General features: G+C 42.5%; 1 protein-coding gene across 1 annotated transcript; it reads right to left on the bottom strand.

The window, feature by feature from the left end:
- Positions 1–3,525: 3,525 nt before the first annotated feature.
- LOC140229932 (uncharacterized) lies at positions 3,526–13,584 on the bottom strand. The gene is made up of 6 exons (XM_072310132.1): positions 13,195–13,584; positions 10,296–10,507; positions 9,090–9,527; positions 7,215–7,467; positions 5,370–6,110; positions 3,526–4,573 (listed from the first exon to the last, which is right to left on the bottom strand). Exons 1-6 carry the CDS (start codon positions 13,490–13,492, stop codon positions 3,741–3,743), a joined length of 2,775 nt encoding a protein of 924 aa, XP_072166233.1. The 5' UTR covers positions 13,493–13,584; the 3' UTR covers positions 3,526–3,740.
- Between the last annotated feature and the right edge of the window lie 425 nt (positions 13,585–14,009).

Raw genomic sequence — 14,009 nt, 5'->3', positions numbered from 1 at the left:
AGTAAAAATTTGGGCTGAACGTTATCCACTCTGTGCTTTTTTTATTGTTTATTTGTTCAGTTAAAACGAAATTTCGATATGACGAAAGAAAACTGCAGGTCCTGAGGACATCGTTGTAACAGGAGTCCACTGTACCACTATCAATATGCAACATTATCATCAGTGGTCATCATGTCCGGCATCTCCATGAATAATGAATTTGAAATTTTTTGACAGTTAAATTGCGCTATACAAATGTTGTCTTCATCTTCTTCATCATCACCATCATCACCATCATCATCATCACCATCTTCATCACGGTCATCATAAGCATGCTGAAGAACACTTTTGCATGTCAAGTAACACTGCATTATGAATTTAATTTACAACCTCTTCTGCCAAGGGAAACTGGAGCAAAAGTTTTTTGAAAGCCAAGAAGCAACCTGATACAAGGTCTCAGATTGTTGGGAGGGAGACAGATTAAAAAAAAAAAAATCTCCTTTGATAAATAACAGAATAGAGAAATAGGAAAGTGATAAAGAAAAACAAAACAAAACAAAACAACTTCAGTTGTTCATTACCATGACTTGCAGCTACCCTGAGCTGTTTCTGGACATACATGTGTACACGTACTCTCATTATTTCACAGCGACTGCTACCTGGTAGAAAACTTGGCATACATTATACAGAAAGAAAAAACAACAACAACCTGAAGTATTGGCCTACCTGTACTTCTTTTATGCAGGCGCCACACTGTCTCAAAATTGAGCAAAGATGGACTCCCGATCAAGGAAACTGATTGAATTTGGCTCTGATTGTATAAACAGTGGGTCATTCATGAGGGCATCTTGAGCCATTGTATGACTACTGGTTGAGATTCTCAGACTCCAGCAGCAACTGGTGGCAAAATCTTCGTGTAGCCATCGCGTTTCCTTCACGTGTCCTTCAAGTACACTTCGTAATGAAGATTCACATCTTTGGGTAACTTACGGTTGTGTTTCAGGCGACATTTTGTGACCTTAGGTATTGTATTTGCTTTGGCTGCTGACTGGCTTTTGACAAAGTTTCGGGCTAACTTCGCACTATTAAAGTTCAAAATTCCACATCTGTACGACCATCTTGTATCAATTTTGGGACAGTGTAACGTCACCCTTACTGGGGTTCGCAAGGAAAACCATACAGATAAAGCCAAACATACAATTGTACAAGTGTCAATAATGTCCACATCATGATGTACTTAATTTGGCTTCAGTCGTGATTTTTTGAAGACCAACCAAGAGGGCAAGAGTAGATTTCCATGACGATACATGCACATGTTATCTTTCACCACTACATGTACTTCATACAAAATTTATCAAAAAGTAATCACTGCCAAGCAGTTTCAAATGGTTTCTTGATACTTTTTCTCTCCTTGACGATGTAACTGGACAAGAGATGTGGCTAGCTGGTGCGCTGATATGAGGTCTAGCGGTTTGAATACACTGGAAAGAAAGAAGAAAAGATGGCAGCACGACCTCCCACAGAAACAAACACAAGTGCTCCTTTTTGACTTATACCATGGCACAGTATGCACATCATCTGTTAACCCGTTGAGGACGGTCTGATTATGCTATAACACTCATTTCCCATAGACACCTGCCTGAATATACTCGGGACTGGTCTTCAATGGGTTAAGTCAGTCACCTATAAGACCGAGGTCTGGTGGTTCTATGATTTCATATTTCTCCAGATTCCATCTAATTCACACAGCCATACACTCCTGAGTACCTTCATAGGTTGAATGCTTCTTCTGATCTACAGGTGGCAATATTTCGTGCTATCACAAATGGTGATGTTCTCGATAACTGTACACACCGACATTTTCACAATGGTCTTTTTTCCCCACAAATATTTTATAGGCTGTCCATCGCAAAGCCAACAACGTGCAAAAGTTTTGACACATGAAACAGAGTATTTGCCCCGTGCACACCGTCCATGGTGAACACACTAGTGTTGCAATATCAAGTGACTACTAGTTGTTATCGAGCCCCCTGCTCAACTCCTTGGAATACTATTTCTTTTTGAGAGAGATTTGATCTTCTTTTAACAATTTATCAAATGGTCTGTTTGAGAAGTCACTTTCACATCATATCAATCCTGTTCACGTGATGACCACATTACATTGACAACTTGCAAAAATGTCTGATCAACTGCCTTATCTGAAAATATTTGTATGCATAGATATCAGCGTTTACCGTACCACAAACCAAACGTACTGTGTGACATACACCACAAGTTTAGAGGAAAATTTGGTGTTCCCCTTTGCTGGGATCAAAGGGTGTCAATTTGTAGCATACACTAACTGTTACACTTGCCAATATGGTGTTTGTGTTTGCCATGTTGCACATAGAGGATCATCTTGTTGAATACACTGAAGTGTCATCACCTGGGATGGTGTTTGTGTCAACCGGGGTAGTGGTTGAACTTGCCAGTGTAGCATTTGCGTTCAAGCAGGGTGGTTCACAACTTGAAATTTGAGCGTGCTGCAAGCTCAGGATCTGAGAATATTGCAGAAATTGTATGTGTGCAAAGTGCACATCACAAGCACGTAGTATGCAATATTTCGCAGCTTATCTCTCTTTGTGCAGCTTACATTCAATGTTCTCTCTCATGTTTTGCACACAAGTATCTAAGTACCAGGTAGTTTGATGATTCTTGTGTGTTTTGCACATGTTTTTCACATGTTTGAATACATTTTATTTTGAGCTTGTTGCAAATTCTAGAGGATGTTGCACAACATGTTTCTGGCTTTTGATGATGTTGCGCAAGAATTTGAGCATGTTGCAGCAAAATGCTGAAAACCCTCATAGACCACCCTGGCTCAAGTGTTGAGTGTTTTGTGTTTACCATGACACACAACAGCTACCTAGAAGCACACTTGGTCAAGGTTGTGGGTGTGTTTAATCATGACTAATGAGGGACACCCCCCCCCCCCAACAAAAATGAAAGTGCTATCAGCCAAGGCGGGTTTAAGTTTGTCATGATCAAAAAGAGCCACGCCGAGGCATACACCACAGTTATTACCAGACGGGATGGTGTTTGCAGTTTTATCATGATCACAGATAATTACCTTGGGGCATAAATAAAATAGTTCCTAGCCGAGATTGGTTGGTGTTCTTGCGATTGTCACATCTATACACTATTAGTCAGAGTGGAATTGGTGTTCACCATGATCAAAGAAGTACAATGTATTGTACTATATGACTTTTACTTCGTACAAATTGTCAAAGCAATATATTAACTGATTATTTTGATGAATAGAAATGAAGTAAATTCGATTGGATTGAATTGAACATTCAAGTTTATCAAGATGAAATATCAACATTTCATTGGCAAACTGGTGCTTTTGTTTCATTTTGTGCTGCGACAACATGGACGCAGTGGTTGCATGTCTTAGAGCGTTTCAGGCCGTGATGGAGTTTGTGTTCACTCTGATTTGAAATACTCGCCACATGGCATATATGGCTAAATTGTTTGCACGCAAAGACAATCACCTGGTAATATTTTACAGGGAGGTATTTGTCTCAGCCATGATGAAAAAAGGTCACCTTAAAGTATACACTAGAATGTCACTTGTCAAAGGTTTTAGTGTTCACGACAAGAATAGTGGGTCACCTTGCAGCATACACTTAAAGTGTTATGAGTTGAGTCGGTGTTTATGTTTGCTATGATCAAAGAGAGTTGCATACAAAAAGTTTGTGAGTTATGGTCACTGGTTAGGGTCACTGCCCTGCAATGTCTGACGGCTCCACTGCGACGGGAGGCTCACTTGGACCCTTTGACTGCCCATCGAAGCTGGACGCCCTGGAGGTGTGCTGCCGGTAGATGTGATTCGTCAGGTGCTGGTTGAGGGTGAACTTCTGCTCGCAGTAGGGGCAGCCGAAGCGCCTCTCGTTCGTGTGGGTGTAGCTGTGGGAGGTCAGGCAGAACTTGCTGGTGAAGCCCTTACCGCACGTCAGGCAGACAAACGGCCGGATGCCCTTGTGCCGCCGCTCATGCTTGATCATGTTGCCCTTGTCGGAGAAGGGCTTGTTGCAGAAGGAGCAGGCGAACCGCATCTGCTGCACCTTGTGCATGCGCCGCTTGTGCGCTGTCATGAAGTGGCGCGTGCGGAAGCCCCGGCCGCAGACGTCGCACTTGATCGGCTTCTGCCCGTTGTGCTCGCCCTGGTGGTTAATGAGGGCACTCTCTGAGGCGAAGGCGTTGGGGCACAGGTGGCACTGGAAGGGGCGGTTCTCCACGTGGCGCTTCACGTGCTCAACGTACCGCATCTCCGTGGCAAACACCTGCGGACAGTGCGTGCACTTGAAGTCGCACTTCTTCGTGTGCACCTCCGCCTCGTGGTCGGTCTTGGCCTTGCGCGAGAGGTAGCGCTTGCTGCAGAAGCGGCACTTGTAGGGCCGCGGCCGGTCGTAGTGGTTGGTCCTCTTCCCAAGCATGTCCCTGGTGAGGTTCGGGTTGGACTCACCGTCATCGTCCTGCTCTTCAATCTCCACTTCGAGCTCATGGTCAGGTGCATCACACAGCTCACTCTCTGAAACATCTTCCTCAATGTCTTAAGGAAAGAATCAAGGAAATGGTAAATGGAATGTGGTTAGAGAGCTGGAAGGCTTTTTGAGAGTCAAACTAAGGCTGAAAATTTTCAATTTATCACATTTAATGCATATGTATAGTTCAGTTGTATCACAAAACACAATACTGAACAAAATTTTTGCCATAAAGCCACAAATATAAGGATATATCACTAATTTTCTCAATAAAACAGTTTTTAGAGTAACTATTGTTCACATTTTGTATATTCAACAATATTAAACAATGATTATACAAATGAACATTTCATGCTGGTCATTTTTATCCATTACTCACATTTTGGAACTATTTTGAAGCACTAAAGCAGCATTTTTTTTTTGTCTGCAGATGTTATCAAGGAGCTTTAAGCATGTGATGTCATCTTCCATGCACTGCACATAGAATTCAACAAAAATCTCTCTTTTTTCGTTACTAGTGGTGGACTACATGTATTGCATACTGAGATTGTACAGAAAGGTTACAATTGTATCATGGGCATACACAAGTGGAAATTTATTTGATGTTTGATGGGCACATGAAATTTTTCGAATTTCATAGGACAGAGCAAGCGGGGGGGGGGGGGGGGAGCTCATCTGTGACATCACAGAATTCCTGTTTTATGTTTGATTGATTTAAACTTCAAAAAACATTCCTTCCACACCTTTGGTCTGAATTTTTCGTATTTTCACTGTCTTGTTCATATGATTTTTCTGCTTGAACACAAAGTAATTTTAAGTGTGGATTTCCACTTTAAATTTTTTGCTTTTAAAGTTATGACATACCACGTCGTGGTTTGGGGTTTGCTCTCTTATACCTCCGGACTGAGACAGTAACGGGCTTAAAGCTGCGCCACTCTGGATGTTCCTTCTCGTGCCGTGAGCACTCGCGCTTCTTGGCAAACCGCTTGCCGCAGACTCTGCAGGCGTGGTTCAGGGTGTGCGACAGGCGCTCGTGGCGGCTGAGCATGTTGCGGGTGACGAATGCATTGCCACAGGTGGCGCACTTGAAGGGCTTGGCCTTGTGGGTGACCAAGTGCTTGGCCAGGATATGGGGGTTCATCTGTCCCTCCCCACAAATGTGGCAGGTGAGTTCAGAGTTGTACTCGTGGAACGTTTCATGGGCGGCCAGTCGGCCCCGGGTGGGGAAGTTCTTTCCACAGGTGGTGCAAATAAAGCGCTCCTCCACCGAGCGCAAGGTGGGGTCGCGGGTCAAGACGGTTCGCTTGGGAGGCGGTGGTGGTGATGGCTGTGGCGGTACCGACTGTTGCTTAGGCTGGGGCGGGGATGGCTTCGACGCCGGAGCGGGCTTCGGGGCGGGAGTGGGCTTCGAGGGAGGAGCCGGCTTTGCGCTGTCTTCTGCTTTCTTGCCTTCGGAGTCATCAGGGGTGCTGCGAGGTTCCCACTTCACCACTGGTCTCATCTCGCAGGCCCTGACGGGGTCATGGGTGATCTTGGTGTGTCTCAGGAGGCCCTTGGCAGAATTGTAGGACCGCTCACAGGCACGGCATGGGAAGTTGTTTGTTTCTGTATTTTCATGAAAAAATTACAGTAAAAACAATAAACATATGCTATGATGAGAATGATAGTAATGGTGATACAACTACAGCAACAATTTTTGAAATACTGTAAAAGTGGAAATTTTCGCATTTCACGCAACCAGAAACTAGCGCGAAAATAAAATGACTGAAACATCCAAAAACAAAAGAAAACGAAGCGATCGTAATAAAGAGTGGGTGGGTCCCACACTTTATTAGAATCACTCTTTTTTTGATATCTCAGCCATTCCAAAACCAATTTTCATCAAATAAACGTTGAATTTCTCATAGAATTACATACTCTTTCATATTTCATACAAGGTTTCTCATTATCTCACCAAAAAATGTTAGAAACCTGAAATTAGGTCTCAACCACAACTATACGATCCCTTTAACTCTTTTTTAACTGGGCCATTTCAGACCAAGTTTTTCTGGGGGGAGGGGTTCAATTTGATCTTTAATCTCTTTCTCAAAGATATGCCTAATACTATTCAGAAAATTGTATTTAGTATGATGATACTTCACTCAATCCTGTGAACTTCGATTTTAGTCCATACTGTGTTTAGTAATGGTAAACCACCGCCCATTGGCAAATATCATTGATTAAATCCTTGCAAATCTAAATTTTTCATTCAGAAGCACTTACAGAAAGAATGGTGCAAACATGTCTGGGAAGTAATGACATCGGCATCAACTATCAGTTGCAAATATGCAACTGTGACAGATATTATCACAGTTTGCGAAAATTATAAGCTGAACTTTACACCGTTTCTTCACTTACCCAACAGAAATTAAATTTGCACCCTTCCGTTTATCTAGTTTTATCTTTTAAAGACATTTAAATCACAGTGGAAGCATTTGATTATTAACCCGTTCAGGACAGGCTGATTTTTCTGCAAGACGCGTTTCCCATACATAGCTTTCTTTCTTTTAACCCGTTGAGGACGGACTGATTTTGCTACAACACGCATTTCCCATAGACACTTGCCCGAGTATACTTGGGACTCATCCTCAATGGATTCAAACTCTTTCACACTAACGTGTGTTCAACGGTCTATCAATCTGTTGTCTAGCTCCACGAGACAAGCCCCACCTGCGCTGAAACTGAGATCGCTGAGCTTGGACTTGAAGCCGACGTGGCTGGCGTAGTCCTCGCTGTAGAACACGCGCAGCTCGTTGCCGGGCTCGATGACCTTGGTGGTGCGGAAAAAGATGTCCCCGTACGACTGGAAGGCCTCCATGTTCTGCTCCACCTCCTCGTTGGCGCTTTGCACGAACGCCATCCAGTTGTTGTAGCTCCGGCCCTGGCCGTCGACGTAGAAGAATACCTTGCCCCTCAGGCACAGCTGGGGAGGTAGCAAAACAGCAATGAGTGATGAAAACTGCGTATTGCTGCTATTGAGTGACATATTGCCTTTCATAAAAATAATCATTCAGTGTTTCAGTAGAAGCCATGATAAAAATCATGGGCATACAGACTCCATTTGTGACCCTGCATCACAAAACCAACAAAAAGTCGCCAAACATGGATTTTTAGTTAAGGGCAGATTCGGAAAGAGCAGACTCTCAGCTTTAAAATGATGTATAACTCAATTCAAATGGACTTCCCTAACCTACAATGTACCTAAATACTGGAAAGAAAGCACACACTCTGGAAAATGTGAACTGAGAAAAGAGGCTCTGAAGCACAGGTTCTATTCAAGCGTTTAATCTTTACCAAGCCGTGTCACCTGTGCAATGAATGGGACAAAACGGGATGACAACCACCGGATTAAGCACAATGAAGGGATTATCAGATTAAGCTGAAATTGGGCATGTTCTATTAACACATTCTGTTCATGATAAATGCCAACTTTTAAAGCAGTAGCATCATCCTCTTTAAAGTTATTAGAGTTGAAAGTGAAGAGTGTGTACAGGGTTTTTAAGAAATGAAAAGGGGACTCTAAAGACACACCTAATCACACTTTCCTAAAAAAGTGTCCGAGATAAACTGCTAAAAAACACACTTTCCTGTTCGTTTTATGATCCCAAATTTTAGCATAATGTAAAAGAAGATTGCTCTTTCAGAAAATATAAAAAAGTCAAAATTGACTAGGTTGACCCTTTTCACCATTTTTCAGTCCTCAAACAAAATCAGTGCGTGCAACTTTTTGTTCGTTTTGTGATGCACGGTCACATTTATGATAAGGTGGGACCCACATTTTATTGGTACCACTTTGCTTTACTTTGTGTCTGGATATCTCGGCCATTTCAAAACCAAATTTCATCAAATATACTTTTAATTCGTCTTAAAATTGTAAACTCCTAAGTGGTTTCTAATCTCGTTAAAATCTAAAAAGTTAAAATCTGAATCCCTGTCTCTGCTAAAAATATATGATCCCTTCAATGTCTATGAAGATAACATCCTTCTCCATCTCATAAAACAAAGTATGTAAAAAAAGATCTATTTCCATCAACCAAACTGGGTAGGTTCACATTATAATCCTTGCTGTTAAGTACGTATTCACTTCTGTAATACTGGCTACTCAAGAAAGAAAGCCTCCAGCAAATCATCAGGAAAAACAAAAAATTACCACTAAATAACAAGAGCATTACAAAAGTTTATCATTATGTCTACTTTTCCACCACACTTTGAGCAGCTGGGATTTGTCCGTCCTGGTTCAGGGACATTGAAACATATATCACAGGTTTTGAAAATCTGAAACTGAATACACACACGGTCTTCCCTTGAAGCAGGGCTGTGCACTAACCCATTTTTTCTACAGGTCCAACCTGCCTGGCAACGAGAGGTACCAAATTATTCCATTTCTTACTGGTCCATTTCTGAAAAAGTCACTGGTGCAACAGTGATTTTTGCTGGTCCTGGACCATCAGACAAGCGCCAGTGTGCAGTGTTGCTTTAATAAGTATATGATATAAGGAGTTTTCGCTGAGAGATTCTTGCAAGTTACACGGACAGGACACTCACCTCCCACGAGGAATCTCTCAGACTGCCCACTTCCTCGTCCAAGAGTTTGCCATTGAAAGGTCCGAACCGGGCCCCCTTCTCCAGCGAACGCTCCGCCCTAATGCCCGATATCTTTCTGCCATCCGGCGAGAACAGGAACGAAAGGCCGATGGGAATGTCCGGCTTCCATACGTCACGGGGGATGACCGGTGGGGACGGCAGGACGCTGCTCCGCTTCTGGATTGATTTTTCCTCCTGCTGTCGCTGCAGCTGTTGTTGTTGTTGCGTCTCTGCCAGTGCCAGCCGCACAGCACGCTTCTTTGGGACTGTCTGATCCATGGGCATTGAAGACGTCGATGCTGCAGGAGCTGTCGGGATGCAGACTTCGATGATCGTCTCCGAGACGCCTCCCTCTGCTGCTGCAACCGCTTTGGAATCATCCTGGGCAGTTTCCGCCCCCTACACATTTACGACAGAAGATACGCCATTGAGGTGATATCATTCATCACCATGAAAGGTCACTCAGGTGGGACATGATATCTGGGACTCTATGGGAGATCTTCATTAACGATAGTATGACATACAAGGTGTACAAAAGGTATGTATGTTTATCTTTATGTATCTTTATCTTATCTGGGGTGACACGACCTTGTATCTCAAATTTTGGTGAAAATTACATTTTGGGATTTATGGTGAATAATCAGTTAAGTGATGTCCTGTACAAATCCTAGCTGTTTGACCCCAAAAGTGAAGCCACCATGGAATATCAAAAGAAAGGCTATCCCATTTGCTATCGTGCTTTGGCCGCCATGTTTTTTGGCTCTCCTGAACATTTGATATTTTGTAAATATGAGGTCTTGTCGCCCCAGTGACGTTATATATTTTGTATTGCATTGATCTTTTGGTCATTGTTTTGTCTCTGAAGAGAAACTTGTGATACTGGAAATAGAATTTTATATGAATTTTATTGATTTTCTGCAAACTATTGGAAAAGTAGTGAGATGCTGACCTCTAATTTGCATTGGTAGTTGGGACCAAAATCTTTCATGAATGTATACAAAACTGTTACTTTCTTATGTTATGCCTAATAATTAAGTCGAATTTCTATTCAAACAGTCTCTTTGCTTGCTTTTGCTCTGATACTCAGATTCAAGTTGAACATGAAGTTGGTGTTTTAGTGTAAGATGAAGTCAGTCAAGTGGACTGACGCTCACCGGCTAAACTGACCTGGGAAGGTGTGTGGGTCACAAACACTTGACCGCTGGCTGAAGGCTGGTTCCCTGCCTCTGGCTGGTCCGAGGCCGTGGGGGTGAAGGCAGCTGCCTGGCGGGCAGGTCGCAGTTGGGTGAGCTGCTGGCGAGAGTGGGTCGAAAACTGTTGCTGGTGGTGGGGCAGGTGATCGTGGGTTGCTGAAGAGTTCGACAATAGCTGGACGCTCTCTGCAAACACAAAATCACGATTCTACTTTTCTCTCTCTCTCTTTCTCTCACTAACATAGGATGCTGAAAGGATGGTATAGTATTGGTCAAGGAGAATTCAGCTTTTAACTATTTTTGAGACACTTAAAATTACCTTCGGAAAAGTTAAAAAGCATATCATTCTACGAGGAATTTGAAGTTTAGTTGATAAAAACTGGTTTAAAATGGCTGAGATATCCACAAACAAAGTAAAACAGTGATCCTAATAAAAGGTGCATCCCACCTCTTGCCATCTCAGCCGTTTCAATACCAATTTTCATCAAATAAACATTGAATTCCTCTTAGAATTATATGCTCTTTCATATTTCATCAGAAGCTTCTCTCTATCTCAAAAAAATCATCATCAAAAAAATGTTGGAAACTTCAATCTCCATCACAACCAAAACTGTACCATCCCTTTAACAGTACATGAATGTTTTCATAATACATTTAAAGGATGGTGAACGAGACATTAAAATCAAGAAAATCATACAAAAGAAGGTGTCAAAGCAGAGGGAAATGTCTGTTAAAACAGATTTTTTATGTGACTTTTTTAAATATATTCGTACCACTGAAAAATCGCGAGTTAAAACTGACTGATTTACTTCACCGATTTTCGCTGCAGAACGGCCGTCTTTTTCGGGGCCCTAAAATATGACGTCATGACATGGACGAACGTACCCTTTACGATCGAGTGTGCAGCGCTAGCTAGCTCTACATCGAGTCCGCCATTCATAAAGCATGTAGTTCTTTGTGAGCGGATGCAATACAATACTGTACCTTGCCTGTCTTTAGTCGCATCTGCTTTATCGGCAGAAACAGCAGGGTAAAATGTACCATTATTAAAAAAAAAAAGAAGAGATGAATGAATAAATAAATAAATAAATAAATAAATAAATAACAGCCATAATAATACTAATAATATAGTCTGAAGCAACGTCAGTAGCGAACCGCCGAGTCCCCGCCGGAGAGCTAGTTTGGTGTGTATGGTAGCCCCACTACATATCGACCACATTCTTTTAAACCGACCGCGTATAATTCGAACTAATTCGCACTGAACACTTAGTACGCACTTCGTCTGCGCGCAAAGCACATAAAAATGGATCGGCTTTGAATGTAGATGAGGATGGTGTGGGAAAACGCGATAATTCACTGTTCATTAATGGTTTTAATCAAGGACAAAATTTCGAATGAATATTTTCACTGAATTGTATTACACATGACATCACAATGTAATGTCTATGGAAGTTCCTAAAAAGCTTCGTTGACGTTTTCTACAACACGGTGTTCAATACAACTCGGTTTGCGTGCATTGTCAATGCAAAAAACAGCGGTCGATCCTGATAACGCGATTTACCGCGGGGAGCTGAAACGAGGCCACGCTAGTTCGTTGGCGACATTTTTGCACTGAAACTTCGAATCGAAAAGGGAACAACGGCATTTGATAGAGCTGGATTTTCTCAATCACGTAGGTCAAGTTTTTTACGTGAATTTCAGTGTTAAATATTCTTATCAAGCAAATAAACATTAGGCGGTCGATGAGTAGTAGGTCCAACCCAACATAGGCTACTCCACTACGTAGATCCTTATGTTAGCTAGGTCAGAGTTCTTGTTCTACCGTAACGTTAGGCTCTACTACTGTACTAACTAGGCCTATTAAACGGTTACTATAAGCCGTTTAAGAGAAGAGACTGAGGCGCGAAAGCGCAAGTAGAAATTTAAAAAGGTATACTTCATGGTAATTCGAAGGAGGATGGATTCAATAAGTGAAATTATAACTCACTTTTGCTTGATAGAGTAAACAAGACACGTACAGATACCTCGGTGCACTCAGGCCATCATGTGGAATTCACGCTTTGAATGCGAACCACGGCGCGCGCGGCGGCGTGATTCAGAGCGTAGCTTAGGTGCAAAGTTAGGCAGTGGTAGCGTATCACATCAGCGAGCGCAGGGCTGATTCGTCCATGTCATGACGTCATAATTTTGGTCACCAAAATTTCGCCATCAGATCGGGTTCAGGTGGTCTAAAAAGGGCCTCAAAACACCATCTCTCAATCGTTCTAAAGACATTTTCACCTTCTGAAAGTTAATTATTCATATTCCTAGAGACTTAAGCTTTGCAGAAATATATAAATCACTTTGTTTATGAATACCGACATTTTTTTCTTGTTCACCATACTTTAAATGTCACAAAAGGTGAGTAGAGTGCACTGACTGTGTGTCATTTGCATGAAATATGGCCATATCTATGCCAGTGGACATATTTTCCAAATTTTCCAAGCCACATAGATAATCAGCAGGACACAGCATGAGATTTTTCTGGTATATCTGATGGTGAACAGGTGAGTTATGAAGAAATTTGCTTGTAATTTTTCATTTTAGGTACAATTCCTCCGCCAGTTTAGCTGCCTTTCAGAATCTGACTATACACTATTTTTTTTTTTTCTACATGACACATTGTCTCCTGCCTGACAGAAGGGTGACAAAGTCTCTGAAAGTCTCTGAAATCAAATTTTGATTTGTGATGTCCATTATTTGACATAAATTGTGAATGTTTTTCATACGATGTAACTGCACTAACATCATCGATTTGTGATTTTTCAAGCAGGCAGGATTTAGCCTGGTTCTTTTACCACGCAGGTGATGAGATATATTAGCTGCTACAAAACCTGAATGTATCTGCTGTACGGTGGACGGTCCGGGGTGCCTCCCAGGGTACTCCTCCCCGCCTCTCAGCTCCTCCCCAGTGTCCAGGACGTAGGATGGCTGTGCGAGGTGGAGTGGATGTTGGGGCACGTGGGATGCGGGCGGCAGGAGTGAAGAATGGTGGGGAAGCTGGTGGGCATAGTGGGGCAGGACTGACTGCTGCGTCGACTGCTGCTGTTCGTGTTGGGTCGGTAGTGGCGGCTGGCTGTCCCTCTCGTTGCCATAGTAACCCTGGCGTTCCCTGTAGCCCGCCTCCATCATGAGCAGGTGGCCTGCCTGGGCTCAGGCATAGCACGCTTGTCCAGGCTTATGCAGAACAGTCCAATTTGGACTCTTATCTGTGGTGAATACACAGTGACCTGGAAGCAAAACAACTGGGAATTGGTTAAGAATTTACATAAATAGATTCTACATGAAACTAATAGTAATATTGTTAAAAAAATACAAAAAAAATACTCCCTCTAAAAATACAAAATTTGAGTTTTAATCAAACAAATATATTGAATTTTTTCTTCTTCTCATCATGGAGAGTGGACATGTGTGTGTAACAAAAAATTACAGTGCAAACTTGTGACCATTTTATCAGATGTGAGATGGATGAGAAGTGAAGAGGATACCTTATGAGCACTGCGGGGAGGGAGACTCTCGAGTACCCCACAGGTGCTCCCCGGAGGGGGAAAGTGCCTTGGCCTTGTGCGACGGAGCCCCCCTCATGAGCGGATTTCCCGGACTGATGTGGACTTGCCAGTTTATTGATTATTTAGATGTAAATTAGTAT

This window comes from Diadema setosum, chromosome 6 (genome assembly GCF_964275005.1).
Source record: "Diadema setosum chromosome 6, eeDiaSeto1, whole genome shotgun sequence".
Classification (NCBI taxonomy): Eukaryota; Metazoa; Echinodermata; class Echinoidea; order Diadematoida; family Diadematidae; genus Diadema; species Diadema setosum.
The sequence above is the reverse complement of the archived record's forward strand: the minus strand, read 5'-3'. Positions and strand labels throughout refer to the sequence as shown.